Here is a 13417-nt window from a genome sequence, read left to right as displayed (position 1 = left end):
TCACCTTTGCAAGTGGCAGCATCAGGAAGGGGAGAGACTTGAAGTGCTACTGAAGGTGGTGGCTTAACTGCTTTCATTTAATCCATATTTATTCTCTTTGCTTTTTCACAGTAAACCTGGGACAAGTTGTAGGAGAAGGGATTTGGGAGAAACAGGCACAGCCTGGAAGACTTTTCTGATGTATGACAAAGCAAAGGGCTACCCTGTGACATGCCAGTCACAAGCCTGAAGCCCTAGTACATCACCACATCCGTGGTCCCCAAACAAGGCTGGGGCCCTGAAAAAAATCCACCCTGCTGCCTTCACCTCTTACAGCACATGGTTCTGGCCCATGCCAGGAAACCCTTCCTGCAGGTACCCCTCTGCTAAGAATAAAATTCTGACATGGATAAAAATTTGTATCGATTTTTGCATGAAGGATCAGAGAGGAAGACAAGGCCTACTGCGGGGATTCACGGTGTCACTCATCACCTGTGCCTGAGCCCACAGGGACACCAGGCCATGCCGGGAGGGGCAGGGGTGGTGCCAGCAGTAGGAAGGCATGGAGGTGCCCAGAGACCATCAGACACAGACGGCAGTCGTGGCTTCCCGAGACAGGCCCAGCCACCGGCCAGCGCGAGAGGAAGGAGGGACGGGCACAGCGCAGCAGCCCCGCCGCCACCGCGCCCTCCTCCTCCTCCTCCTCCTCCTCCTCCTCCTCCTCCTCCTCCTCCTCCTCCTCCTCGCAGCCGCCCCCGCCCCGCCAGTGCCCCCTGGCGCCGCAGCGCCGCACAGCAGCCCCGCGGCCCAGGCCCCGAGGTTACTCCGAGATTTCGTCAATCACAGAATCGTAGAGTCATAGAATACGCTGAATTGGAAGGGACTCATCAGGATCATCGAGTCCAACTCCTGGCCCTCTGCAGGACATACCAAAAATGCCATAATGTGCCCGGGAGTATTGTCCAAACCATTTTTGAACTCAGTCAGGGTGGGTGCTGTGACCACTGCCCTAGGGAGCCTGTTCCAGTGCCCAACCACCCTCTGGGTGAAGAACCGTTTCCTGACATCTAACTTAAACCTCCCCTGACTCAGCTTTATGCTGTTTCCTTGAGTCCCATCACTGGTCATGAGAGTGAAGAGATTGGTACCTGCCCCTCCACTTCCCCTCGTGAAGATGTTGAGGAGCACAATGAGGTCTGACCTCAGCCTCCTCCAGGCTCAACAAACCAAGTGACCTCAGTGCTCCTTGTAAGACTTCCCCTCCAGACCTTTCATCGTCCTCATGGTCCTGCTCTGGACAAACAAACTCTAACAAAAAAATGTCTTTTTTATATTCAGTGCCCAAAACTACATGCAGTATTCCAGGTGAGGCCCCACCAGTGCTGAGTACAGCAGGACAATCACCTCCTTTGATCAGCTGGCAGTGCTGCGCTTAATGCGGCCAACCAGATTTCCGGCCAACTCATTCTATTCCAGCCAGGCTCATGGTACCACAATAGTGCATCTTGTAGGTCTAAAAGCCTCATTATTACAATTTTATTTGACATGTGTGATAGTACAGCAGTAAGAAAATTTAACCTTTGGAGATAGTGGCTGCTCCTGGCACAGAACAATTCAGGAACCCATAACATCTCAAGTTCATTGAAGTGGTTCCTGCTTACAGGAACTGTCAGCACACAAATGTCCTCAGTATGCTCTTGCTGACCAAACTCAAGTCACCTACATCATCAAGCCCATCAGTACACTGACTTGCAAACAGCAATCTCTTCTTAAGCTTCCCAAATTGGGAAAAGTCTGCTCCATTTTTAAAGAGCCAAGCCTTGCAAAATTCTCAGCAGTTACTCAGAATAGCAGAATTCTTAAATTTCAAAGGAGAAAGAGAGTCACATACAGCAGAGATGTTTACTGACACCCACCCAGGGAAATATAAAGCCACACACTTTAATCCAGTTGCATTTAGCAGAGCATTTAGGCACTTAAAATACATACCAAAGACCCTATTAAGCATTGTGCCTTGTTTAAATAAGAGATTTGCCAAACACGCCTTTTATACTGAATCAGACCTCTATTGGTCTACTGCAAGCCAGCCACAAAAAGCAATAGTGTCAACCAAAAGCTGAATACCCTGCCACGCTAACTGTGGGTGTAAGCTGTGCAGCAACCGTTTCCAGTTACTGTTTGCTTTGCTTTCCAACCTCCAGCTGCCTCCTCATGTCCGACACATCCATGGGGACCCGCACTGTCAGACCATCCATCGACTTCTTAATGCACACCTGGCAGCCAAGGCGCGATCTGAGAAGAAAACATGAAGTGAGGCTCCTCTGTTCCCAAAGTAAAGGGAGAAGTTCCCCACCCACACTGGGATGTCTGGTCCAGGATGGGTTTTCACTAAAGCTCCTGTTAAACATCTCCTGTGCCTCAAAGGAAGGCAGCTCTCAAGGCACAACTATAACACAGAACAAGCTCCATTCCCTTGGAAATAGGTGCCACATAGTGAGAATCTGCCTCAGAGGCTTGAGGATCTACTGCCATCAGCAGGGAGGCTTACGTGTCAGTGAGCCCGTATGCCAAGTCCAGCATGTCTAGCTCTTCATCTGAGATGGCATCAAGCTTTTGGAAGGTGTCCCTGTCGAAGATGAGGTGACAGGTAGAGCAGGCTAATGTCCCTTCACACGCACCTGGTGGAGAAACAAGGGAATGACAGCAAATCAGGAAAAATAAGGGGGCGAGAGAGACCATCTTTAGGAACAGTGTGAGGAAACGCCCTTTAACAGATCTGCAGCACATCAAAAGAGATGCTAGGAAACACAACAGATGTTTCCAGCCTGCCTCTTCTCTGGGAGAATTACAGTCAGTTTTAAAATTTTTACATCAGCTCTATCCAGCCAAATGCATTGACAGAGGCTGCTGGAATGCCAGTGGTGACTGTGTGAGGTTACACTGCCATCTCAGCATGGTGAGCCACCCAGCAAACAGCCGGTGGGGAAGAGAAGCTTGTTTATGGTCTTGGCAAAACACAGTGGCATATGTACTGTTGCACTATTCCTAAAAACCCATTGGTCCTAACAGCACATGTACATATCCTTCTGGAACACCTACCAAACCCATCAATGGCCAAGTTTTGATTGACTACCACTTCCAGCAAACTCTCCCCTTCTTTGGCTGTGGTCGTAAGTCGCTCTCCATCCCGATTTATAAAATGCACGGTCACCTGATCCTCAGAGCTGCAAGACAAATTTGCAAAAATCAGAGGAGTCCACCCTTTTCTGCACATCCACGATTGAAGTCTTTTGGCTGAGTGCTAGAGACATGGTATGTAGAGGAAATGTGCACGCAAACACTTTCTCAAAGGATTACACCATGCACATCAGAAAAAATTCAAATTATCAATTCTCAGTGGCAGACAAATCTCAGTTGCCCCAAAATATTTCCCACTTCATCAAACAGCCCTCAGAATAAATGTCTATCTGTGCACAAACAAGTGCTGGTGCTCTGCACGTGCTGCCTCTGCTTGGGCTGGCTGGCAGAGGGAGCACGTGTAGGCAGGCAGAGCATTTTCAAGTCCCAGGCCTGGGATGTTAATCCTGGGTAGAGTGATGCAGTAACAAGCAAAGTGCTCAGGATCAGATGCTAATCCTGCTAGAAGGGCTGTTGTCATTCATGTTTTGTTTCCCCTTCCCTTCCCACAGGGATTACTTGATGATTATTCCTTTTCTGCTGCTTTTTCTTCCATGAAGTGCCCACTCCTTTCCTTACCTCCATCACAGGGAGCCTTCTTGTGGCAAGACATGCTCAGCCCCAGCTTACAGAGCTACAGGGATGAGTAACATCCTCTGAGTTGATGTGATCCATGTTCAGGAAAAATTACTAGTTACTTTGACAGCCTGCAACATTTAATCTGGCCAAGAGTTAGGAACATGGCCATCAGCTTCTCTTAATGATAACTTGCAGAAAGGGAACCTACAAATGAGAGGGAAACAGCATCCATTTCATCTCCTCCTGACCAGGCTCTCACACCAGTCTGGAGAAGGCTGCTACCCTGACAGCAGTGTTCAGAATTTCTCACCAAGACAGTATATTCTGAGACTGTCATATAGCTCTCAAATAATGAGAGCTGACTGTCTGCAGAGACTGCTGGATCAAAAAATCCCCAAAGACATCTGCATATTTATCGACAGAAAACTTAATTCCTGTTATCCTCGAGGCACACAGAGCTTCAGCCAACATAGTTGCAGGAGAATCTCTGCACCAACCTCCCACAAATCTAGTTCCCTACAGTTCCTCTGAGTTCCAACCTTGCTTTGGCTGTTGCTGCCAGTTACACGGGCCCCAAGGCAGCCAAGTTGCAGCCAGGGACAGCACACAGAGTATCCAGTTAGGTAAAAGGAAGGACAGATGCTATCGTGAGACACCCTGCATGACTCTGGATAAGCCTGGGTGCAGAGTTCACTCTTCTCAAGAGCAGGGATGATGCCAAGCACTTGTGACCACAATGCAGAGAGCACCTTCAAGGAGCTTCCCCTCTTTGCTGGCTGAAGGGAATATTTAAGGTATTTGGCTGTGTTGCCAGTATTGGTGCCTCTGTTGGGTGCATAAACTCAGTCTGATGACTCCCTGTTTTCACTGTTCAGTCCAGTAACAGACTGACTTGCATACTGGTCTCTTTGTCTTTATATCCCTCAAATCAGTCCCAGGCTTAAGTCTCTTCTGAAAGACACCTGCTTGTGGGTACCCAAAGCTGGAAACAAAGTCTTCAGCTTTTTATTTTATTTACTTTTGAATTCTTTTGTTGGTGTTTTCAAAATGATGAAAAAATTCCTTTCACGTTTTTTTAAGTAATTTTGAACCAGGATTTAAAAAAAACCCACCAAAATTGGTTGGACTAAATTTTGCTTCATTTAGGCTGAACTATTTTACAATGGCATTACTGTCACAGGATACATGGTTAAAGCTTTGGAAAGATCTTACCAGGATGTGATAAACTCAACACTGCAAATTCAGTGTATACCAACTGATTATTCCCTTTTAAAAAATAAAATCTCAAACCTTTCGTGATACACGAAAATAGTGAAGGAGGTTTCAAGAAAGTAGTTCTTCCCCCTGTCAATGTTTTCCCTAAAAGATACTTTCCAAGGCCATACAAACCAGCAAGATGCCTACAAGTACGGCCAGAGATAACTTCACAAGCAACAAACCAATTAGGAAGAAATCCCATTGATAATGAGTCTTCATAAATCCCACCAAGCAGGATTATCACTATGACTTTTCTCTAAGATCAGATGGCAAAATGGTTTATTGTATTTTATGTGATGTTGGTTGGATCTCTCTCTCAATGCCTAGCAGATTACAGTCTGGCCCGGATCATACCAGTCTAGGAGATCTACAAATTGCATTTATTTTACTATCTTTTCCTGAACTATCCCTAAAGTAGAGAGAGGAAAGGCTGGCAGGGAGCCTGCAGTAGTTCCTGCAGTGGAAATGGGCCAAAGGACACTTGGGCCTCTTTGTCACCTTCGCAAGCTGGTTCCCAGCCACTAGCTGTGGCCCCCACAGGTCTGGAGGCAGGGACTAGCACCTCTGAGAGGTCCCCACAGCTCCAGGGACAGGAAGCAGCACCTCTCAGGCTGGGTCCTGGCACCACATTCCTCCCACGCCATGGCTACACTGGCATCTTTCCTCTCCCTGTGACGGGGCAAGGCAGAGGCGCATGCCCGTCCCTTCGGATGCAGCAAGGTAGCATGTGACTCACCTTGATTCCCCAGGGGCATCCTGGAACCCATTCGTGGAGCTGAAGCCTCTTTCTGACCACCACTTTGCTGGGCTGTGGTGCTGCTCAGTGACACCACAGAGGTAAATGAGGCGAATTTTGCTCACGTTCAGTCCACTCCACAAGGGCCGCATGAGCCCCAAGATGCTGTGAGCCATCCTACTGCTGTGGGCCCCACTCCGTGTCTCCTGAGCTGTCCTTTGGTGCAAGGACAGCTTGATTAGGGACTTAAAAGTACAGCTGGGGAGGATGGAAGGGGAAGGAAAGAAAAAAAAAAAAAAAGAAAAGAGTAGGACAGCCTCCCTGGGGGCGGAGGGAGGGAGGAGGGAGGGGAAGCAGGAAGGAAAGATGGACAAAGGGATTGTGCCTGGGTCTTGCTGCAGTCCAGCCAATCAGGGTTGAACTGGTTGAAGCACAGTAACATGCGAAGAAGCATCACCTCCACATGCCAGTTTCCAAGCAATGCTCACTTTGTTCTTACAGACTTCCCTTAGGAGCCAGAACTAAATCCAATTTCAGAAAAAATATTCATTGTAATGTCTAATCATACAAGGAGTTGCAAGTTGAAGGCTGGAAGAACAGACAGGCAGGAGTGCTGATGACCGCTGCCTTGAGGAGAGAGGGGCACACCGGTTCCTACACAATAGGGTGAAAGCAGGACACAAGAATTCTGTTCCTGACAATATGCCATCCAACCATATCATTGCCTTACCCAATAGAGCAGGCTCCCGCCTCTAAAATGTGAATATTCACTTACTTCACATGATGGTGGTAAGAAGCAGCCACACTTAGCTCATTTACTAAACTCCCTGCTGAAAAGTACCATAAAGGTGCAGGAAAGTATCATTCATTTCATGCTAAGTGATAATCGATGCTAGTAAGTTTTGAAGCCTTGCAGAAGAAAACTCTTAATTTATTCCCAGAAACACGGTCACTGGTTTAGTCCACCCTCCTCTACAGAGTAAATCAATATGAACCCGAGGGGCAAAAATACAACAGCAAAGACAGTTTCAGTTCTTGGTTTCTGTGGAGTTAGGGAACAGCTCCCACCTCAAGAGCCTGAATGGCTCCTTCCACCAAATTAATAGCTCACCATTTGGTAGGACGCCTGTTTTAATCAAGTTTTTTTAATGCAGTACCATATTAGTAGCTAGTATAAGCAAAAAAAAAGTTGATACTGGACTCTCTAATCAATCTGTACAGGGGAAAAACTACAGCATAAGAAAATGTCTGCCTCAACAGACACACACAGACAGTGGATTCATAGTTCTGAAGATAACCAGAACATTTTGGCTTTTTGCTCCAAAATGAAAATTTTCCAGCCAAAGCTTTCAGGTTGGAAGGGTTGGAAAGGGGTGCTTAAGCTTTCTGAAAAAAGCATCAAAGACATCAAGGAATGCAAGTATTTTCCATAAGCTGGGAGGAAAATGTATTCTTCAGTTCAAAGGCAAGTGTCCAAGCATTCAAACACACCCCTCAGGCAGCTCCAGTGGAGACAAATTCATGGGCAATACATAAAGGATTAAAAAACCAAAAAAAAAATCTCTTCAGAGGAAAACATATTTCTAAAAATCACCTGTCTGCTTCCCTGTGTTCACTTTGCATATGGTAGAGCAGCACACAGAATCACTTCTTTCTGCCTCCCCTGTTTCCTGAGTGGACAGTACTGCTCCCACAAGGTGACACACATAGGAGGAACATACAGGGCTTGACTATGGAGGGACATGAGCTGAAGTAGTGCAGAGTCCTATTTGCAGGGCATCACTGACCAAAGTCTTGCTCCTTTTGCTGAACATGGGTGACACTTCCCAGCTCAATATGCGATAAACTTGACTACCAGCAATCACAGCCTCACAGAACCCTCATGCCAGTCCCTGCTTGTCCTACAAATGTTTGGGTTGGGGTTTTTTTTTCTGATGTAGGATTTGCCCCTTAGGTTTCATTCAGGCCAACAGCTTTGGGCACAGGGGGTGGTGGGCTGAACACTGACTATCTCTAGGATTTTAATCCAAATTGAGTGCTATCCCCAATTCACTGAGAGGTGACCATGGGTGTCCCTGAGAGCAGCAGGGCACTGGCAAAATGCCAAAGCAGGGATGCCATGTAGCAGGCATGGGTGCACATCAGACGGCCCAGCCATGCCCAGGATCACTGGGACTTCTCTGCAATCCTACTCCTCAAAACCAGTTTATGTAAAAATTCCTCATTTCAAATCATTTGCAGAATATCCTTCAAAGGCTTCCCTCCCCATCCTTGCTTGTATCACAGAGGAGAGCTGTCAGTGAGGCCAGCAGTCTGTTTTAGCTGAACACAGCTCTGGCTAGTGTCCCTACTCTGTGGCCCCTCACTCTCAGGTCAACTTTTCCAGGTGGTTTGCTCTCTCCTACAAGCTGCCCCAAACGCCTCAGACTGCAAAGTCAAATTTTTGAGCTCCATCTCACCCCCAAACATAAAACCACTCTGTGCAGCCTCTGCAGCTAAGAGACTCTGACCAGTTCCACCTTTGCTTTTCAGGCACTACAGAGATGCAGCAGGCAGCCCAGTTCTCTCTCAGTCATTTCCACAGAAAGAAAGCAAAGCTTGCTGTGAGAGACACAAGGAGAAGGGCCACAGCACATAAAACCACAAAGCATCTTATCTTTCCAGAAAACCTTGAGTTGAGAGAGATACATTAGATATATGCACAGCAGTTTCCACAGCAAGGACATTTGTGTGTTTGTCTGGCACTGACTTCTCTCCTTGCCAGGAACTCAGAGCACAGCAAGTGACAGGTCAATGTCACCTGATGGAAGAGAGGCCAATGCAAAGAGGGAAGTCAGGGAGACGAGGTGCAGCAAAGGGGACAACTGCTCCCTGGTGAAAGCAAAACAATTCTGCTGGGGCAGGAGAGAATCAGGCCCTTACAGATTTTGGATAGTCTGTTTTAAGGTCTTTGAAATACTGAGAAAGGGTAGAAGCAAGATCTCCTTTCCAGAGCAAATCATTGTTCATTTAGCCAAGGCCACAAAAATAGAAAGCTTTGCAAATAACCACCCCTCCCACAAAAAACCAAACAAACCAACTAAAAGCCCAAACCAAATAACCAGCTAAGCAAAAATACCACTGCTTTGAAAAAGAAACCTCAAAATGTTGCTTCACAGGTCAGCATATATTTTATGAGCAGGCCAGACACAGCTGAAGAGAACCCTTAGCTCTGTTTCAAAAATGGTTTGGCAGAAACCAAGTTCCCAGCAGTGCACACAGGCACATTGCCCCCCACCTCCCCGGTTTCTTGCCAGCAGGCCACACTATCAGTGCAGTGGCTATGCCTGCACATCCAGTCACGTGTTGGCACATGCTGGTAAGGAAGTGGGTTTCTAGCTTGAAATACATTATCCAATATCTTCTGTACTACACACCAGAGTTTGGCCCTCCCACCCCCTAGTCTAGGGACTCTCATGCAAATATCCAAACACCTATGAGCTGCCATTAACTCCACCTCAGCCCCAATTTCTGCACAAAGAAGTAAACACAGTAAGCACTGTCCTAATACAACCAAAAGTTACACAACACCTTTGCAGCCCTCCACAGTGAGAAGCATACTTGGATTTTTGATATACCAAACCCAGCTCTTCTGACCACTGTTAGAGTTTCTTGCCAGCAAACAGACCTGCCCTGGCTCAGTTACTGCCCATGGTATTAGGTGTAGACAGAGACAAGCTCATGCTGTTCCCATGGGGGAAGTCTCAGGGACTGTAGTCAGAACAGCAGGCACACAGACCTGGGAATAATGAAGATTTCCAGAAGGCAGCCTTCATTAATTGGAAAAGCAAGAACAGCTTACCCCTCCCCTCCTACCAAGCCCACTGCCTCACAAATACTCCTGCAGAGAAGCAGATATGGGCTGCTTGCTGACACAGAACTAAAGCACTGAAAAAAACTAAAATTCCCCTTTCCCACTGTCACTTTAAAAACCCATCGACCACCTGTCCTGTTTCAGACCAAGTTGCTAATAAAAGCAAACAGAACAACTTGTACTGGTTTGACTTTTTGGAAGCCCACAAGCCCAGATTGCTTCTGCTGCCTCAAAAGAGATGCACTGAGCACAGACCCGGGGCAAAGTGTTCACGCAAGTGAGCTCGAGTCGCAGATACTGCCTCTGAGGCTGGGGGCTTGGGGAGAAGACTGTAAACATGCCTCAGTTTCTACATCTCTCAAACAAAACTGTTTGCCTCATTCTAATCTTCCCTAGATGTCCAGCAACCTTCTGAGAATGACCAAAAGGAGCAAGAACCATATTCTCACCACTGGAAGCAGGAGGGCAGAAATGCAATCAGAGATGGGCTGACACTGCAACAAGAAAGCACAGTGAATTCACAACAGGGCTTCTGGACAGCAGCCACTTCTGACAATGCAGCTGCTGCCTGGCTGGGTGAAGGCCACTAAGAAGTTACAGTGCCCCAGCCAAGACCTTCACTTGCACATGCTTCTCCTTCAAGCATCCAGTCAAGGATGCTTCAAAGATGGATGGGAGTGCAATACTGCTGTATGTGGGGTATAAACAGCCTTCACCATAACCTCCCAGCTCAAGAGCAGTTTTTTTCACACCCCCTTCAGTCAAGCTTGTGGACTCAAGACCAATCCTGGCCTGCATTTTGTTAAAGGATAATGCACAACCACAGGCTATAGCAATCATGGGGGCTTGTAATTTTTCAATTAGCTCTACTCACCAGAAAGCTGTGTATTAACAGCTGCTCTAGTGAGTAGAGCAAGTGTATTCTGACCAGAAGCTGAAGATACAGTCCCTTCTACAAGCAGACAGTACTACTTTTTGCAGTTTCAGCACTACTCTTTCTCTAGTATCTCCTTATTCTTTCCTCCACTTTTTGCTATACCCTCCTCATCCTGACATCTGTCCTGAAAAGCTCCATCTTGAAATTGCTAGTAATGTTTAGAGACCCATTACCTGGAGCTAGATATTTATTTAGGCATTGGACAGAGGGACCTGCTCCCTTTTCTACAAACTGCGCTTAGAACTGCAAGCCCTGAAAGACAAAAGCCAGCCTCAGCCTAGCATTTCATACAATGAGGCCCAGACCTTTTTTTACAGAATGCCTTGGGCTGGAAGGCATAAAGATCTAGTTCCAATCCCCTGACCAAGGGCAAGGATGCCACCCACCAGACCAGGTTGCTCAGGGCCTCATCCAACCTGGCCTTGAACATTTCCAGGGATGCAGCATTTTTCTTACAGAAGTTATTTTTCTGCAAGGGAGACTTTAACATCACATGTGGCATCAATTTGCATATGGGTATGCAACAGTTATGGGTTGTCATCAGTCACAGCGGAATTCTGTTCTCTGCCCATTGTCACATGCTCTGAGACTACATGCCCTGGTATAAGACATTTAAACTATACAGCCAAGGCTGAGTTATGCATAGCTGCAAAGCTGGCAGGGAACAGAACAGTCACACTGATGGTACAGGGCAAACAAGCCATGCCTCAGGTGCTCTCTGCTTTCTCATTGAAGAATGCCTTTTTAGGTGCTCAAGCAGCTGCCATACAACTGCCTACAATTATCATACCTTACCCTGTACATTGCATTACCAAGCTTAGGATGCTGGAAAAATGCTTGTGCTTCCCTGCAAACATATTATCCTGAGCAAGCAACTAATAAGCTCTTCATCTACCTAGAGAAATCCCTACAGGACTTTCCTGCATCAAAACAAATCAGCATTTGGAGATCACGCCCTTGCAATTCCCTGCTTTAGAAAGAGCAAACAAGAGAAGGAGGAAGCAAACTGAGTCTCATTTCTGCAGTTACTTTGTCCTACTTGGAGTCAGTGCATCTCAGGCCAAATGAATTAGTCTACCAAACAGATTGAGCTCAATGAAAATTTTACTCTACAGTTACTTTGTCTTTTGAGTTCTTAAAAAATTGCACTGCTTAATAAAGCAACATTGCAGAATCTGCAAAAAGACAGTGTTTCTAGTCCCCCAGCCTTCTAAGACCCTTTTATGCTCTAGTCTGCCCCTGTCCCACACAAAAAAGCAGCTGGGCTCCAAACATATGTAGATATAGCCTAAACTGGATCTCAAACATCCCAGGCAGACTAGCAAATCCAACAGAAGCTGTTTACAGAAAGTAGAGGTTAAATGCAAATTTCTGATTCTAAACTACAGAATGCCTTACAACAAACTAGAAGAAGAGGGTAGTGTGGATTTTAACAACATGGTCCTGTACAGAAGCAGCCTTCAGCCTTCAATGCTTTGCACTTCATTTCTTCAAAGACAAACTGAATATAGATATACCCAAATGGAGAATTACTAAGCCTCAAGCCTCTAAGGTACTGTCCATTGAGAAGTGTCTTGGTTTGAAAGACAGGTGTCTGCCAAGGAAGGCAGGAGTCTCCCTTGAAATTAAAAATGCAACCCCCTTCCCTCCAAATTATTATAATTTTTAAATTAAGGGGCTTTCAGGCAAAGATATGAGGAATAGGAATAACAATTCTTTACATATATATATATATATATATATATATATATATATATATATATATATATATATATATATATATATATATATGACAAGGCAAACAAACAACAATAACTGTGCCAGCAACAACAAACAGAGCCAGAATCCAGCACCAGCCTCTCTCGGCTGTCGGGCCCTTTCCCCTCGGGTGCAGTTCCGCTCGCAGCCGGCAGGGGCGCTGGCGGCTCCCGGTGAGCAGGGCAGGTGCGGTGGTTCCCCCGCGGCTGCAGGGGGCGCTCCGGAGCGAGCTCGGGAAACACGCGGCACTGGTGCCCTGGGATCCCGGGAGGGATGGAACAAAGGCTTCACAAACCCCTGGGCAGCTGATCCCAGTGTCCGGCCGGACCCTCGGGAACAGCAGGCTGGAATAGCAGGGACGAGCACAAATCCCTGGGTGGCAGAGGAGATGTATGGAACTCCGGAGCTGCGGTGGGAACCCCCGGAGGTCTGGGCAGGCAGGGTGTGCAGGGCTACAGAGTAGCGAAGGCTCAAAGCAACGGCGGGGGCAGGACGGTCGCAGCCTGGCTCCCAGCGGGGCAGGGAAAGGCGGGCTTGGGAATCCCGGGGTTTCTCCCTGAGGCACCTGAGCAGATGGTGAAAAGGTCCCTCTTTTAGTGAGGTGGGGTGTTAGGGTCCCAGTGTAACAGCCGCTCCAGTGAGCAGGCTCCACTCAAGGTAGAAGGAAGGCAGCCGAAAAAGCAGAAGCCTGCAGCACTGTCGAACTCCCTCCACAACGATGGCAGTCTCCCTCTGCGAACAACAGCCCACAAGCCCAGGTGAAATAGAGTAGCCCGTTGGACCCCTCCCTCTGTGGCCAGGTCTTTTGTTTCTCCCAAGCACCCAGCAATTTGTCGCCATGGCAACATATATGGGAAAATTCTTTAACCGAAAATGAAAACAGAAGGGGAACTCCCAAAACCCCAACCAGAAGCAAGGGCACTAGAAACAGCAGGAACAGAATCAGCCTTTCCAGACCAGTGCAGCCTTTGACTGAAGGCTGCTGTAGGATTAAAGGAGACATGCAATTCCTCCAGTGCTCTTTCCTGGCAGGAAGGAACAAAGACTCACCTGTAGAAACTGGATCCAAACCATGCCTGGCGAGGATTGCAGAAGCTTCTATTGCTCCACACTTCATGTTTTGTTTATAGAAAAGTTCAGG

At 47.2% G+C, this 13417-nt stretch overlaps 1 protein-coding gene across 1 annotated transcript; it reads right to left on the bottom strand.

The window, feature by feature from the left end:
* Positions 1 to 1484: 1484 nt before the first annotated feature.
* LOC104691270 lies at positions 1485 to 6132 on the bottom strand (the record flags this gene model as incomplete). Its single annotated transcript, XM_010402707.4, has 4 exons — positions 1485 to 2271; positions 2528 to 2657; positions 3079 to 3203; positions 5729 to 6132. Coding segments are annotated over 4 exons (780 nt in total), but the record flags the coding sequence as incomplete, so codon positions are not given.
* Positions 6133 to 13417: the final 7285 nt, after the last annotated feature.

The sequence above is a fragment of the Corvus cornix genome, chromosome 4A, assembly GCF_000738735.6.
Source record: "Corvus cornix cornix isolate S_Up_H32 chromosome 4A, ASM73873v5, whole genome shotgun sequence".
NCBI classification, from domain to species: domain Eukaryota; kingdom Metazoa; phylum Chordata; class Aves; order Passeriformes; family Corvidae; genus Corvus; species Corvus cornix.
The sequence above is the reverse complement of the archived record's forward strand: the minus strand, read 5'-3'. Positions and strand labels throughout refer to the sequence as shown.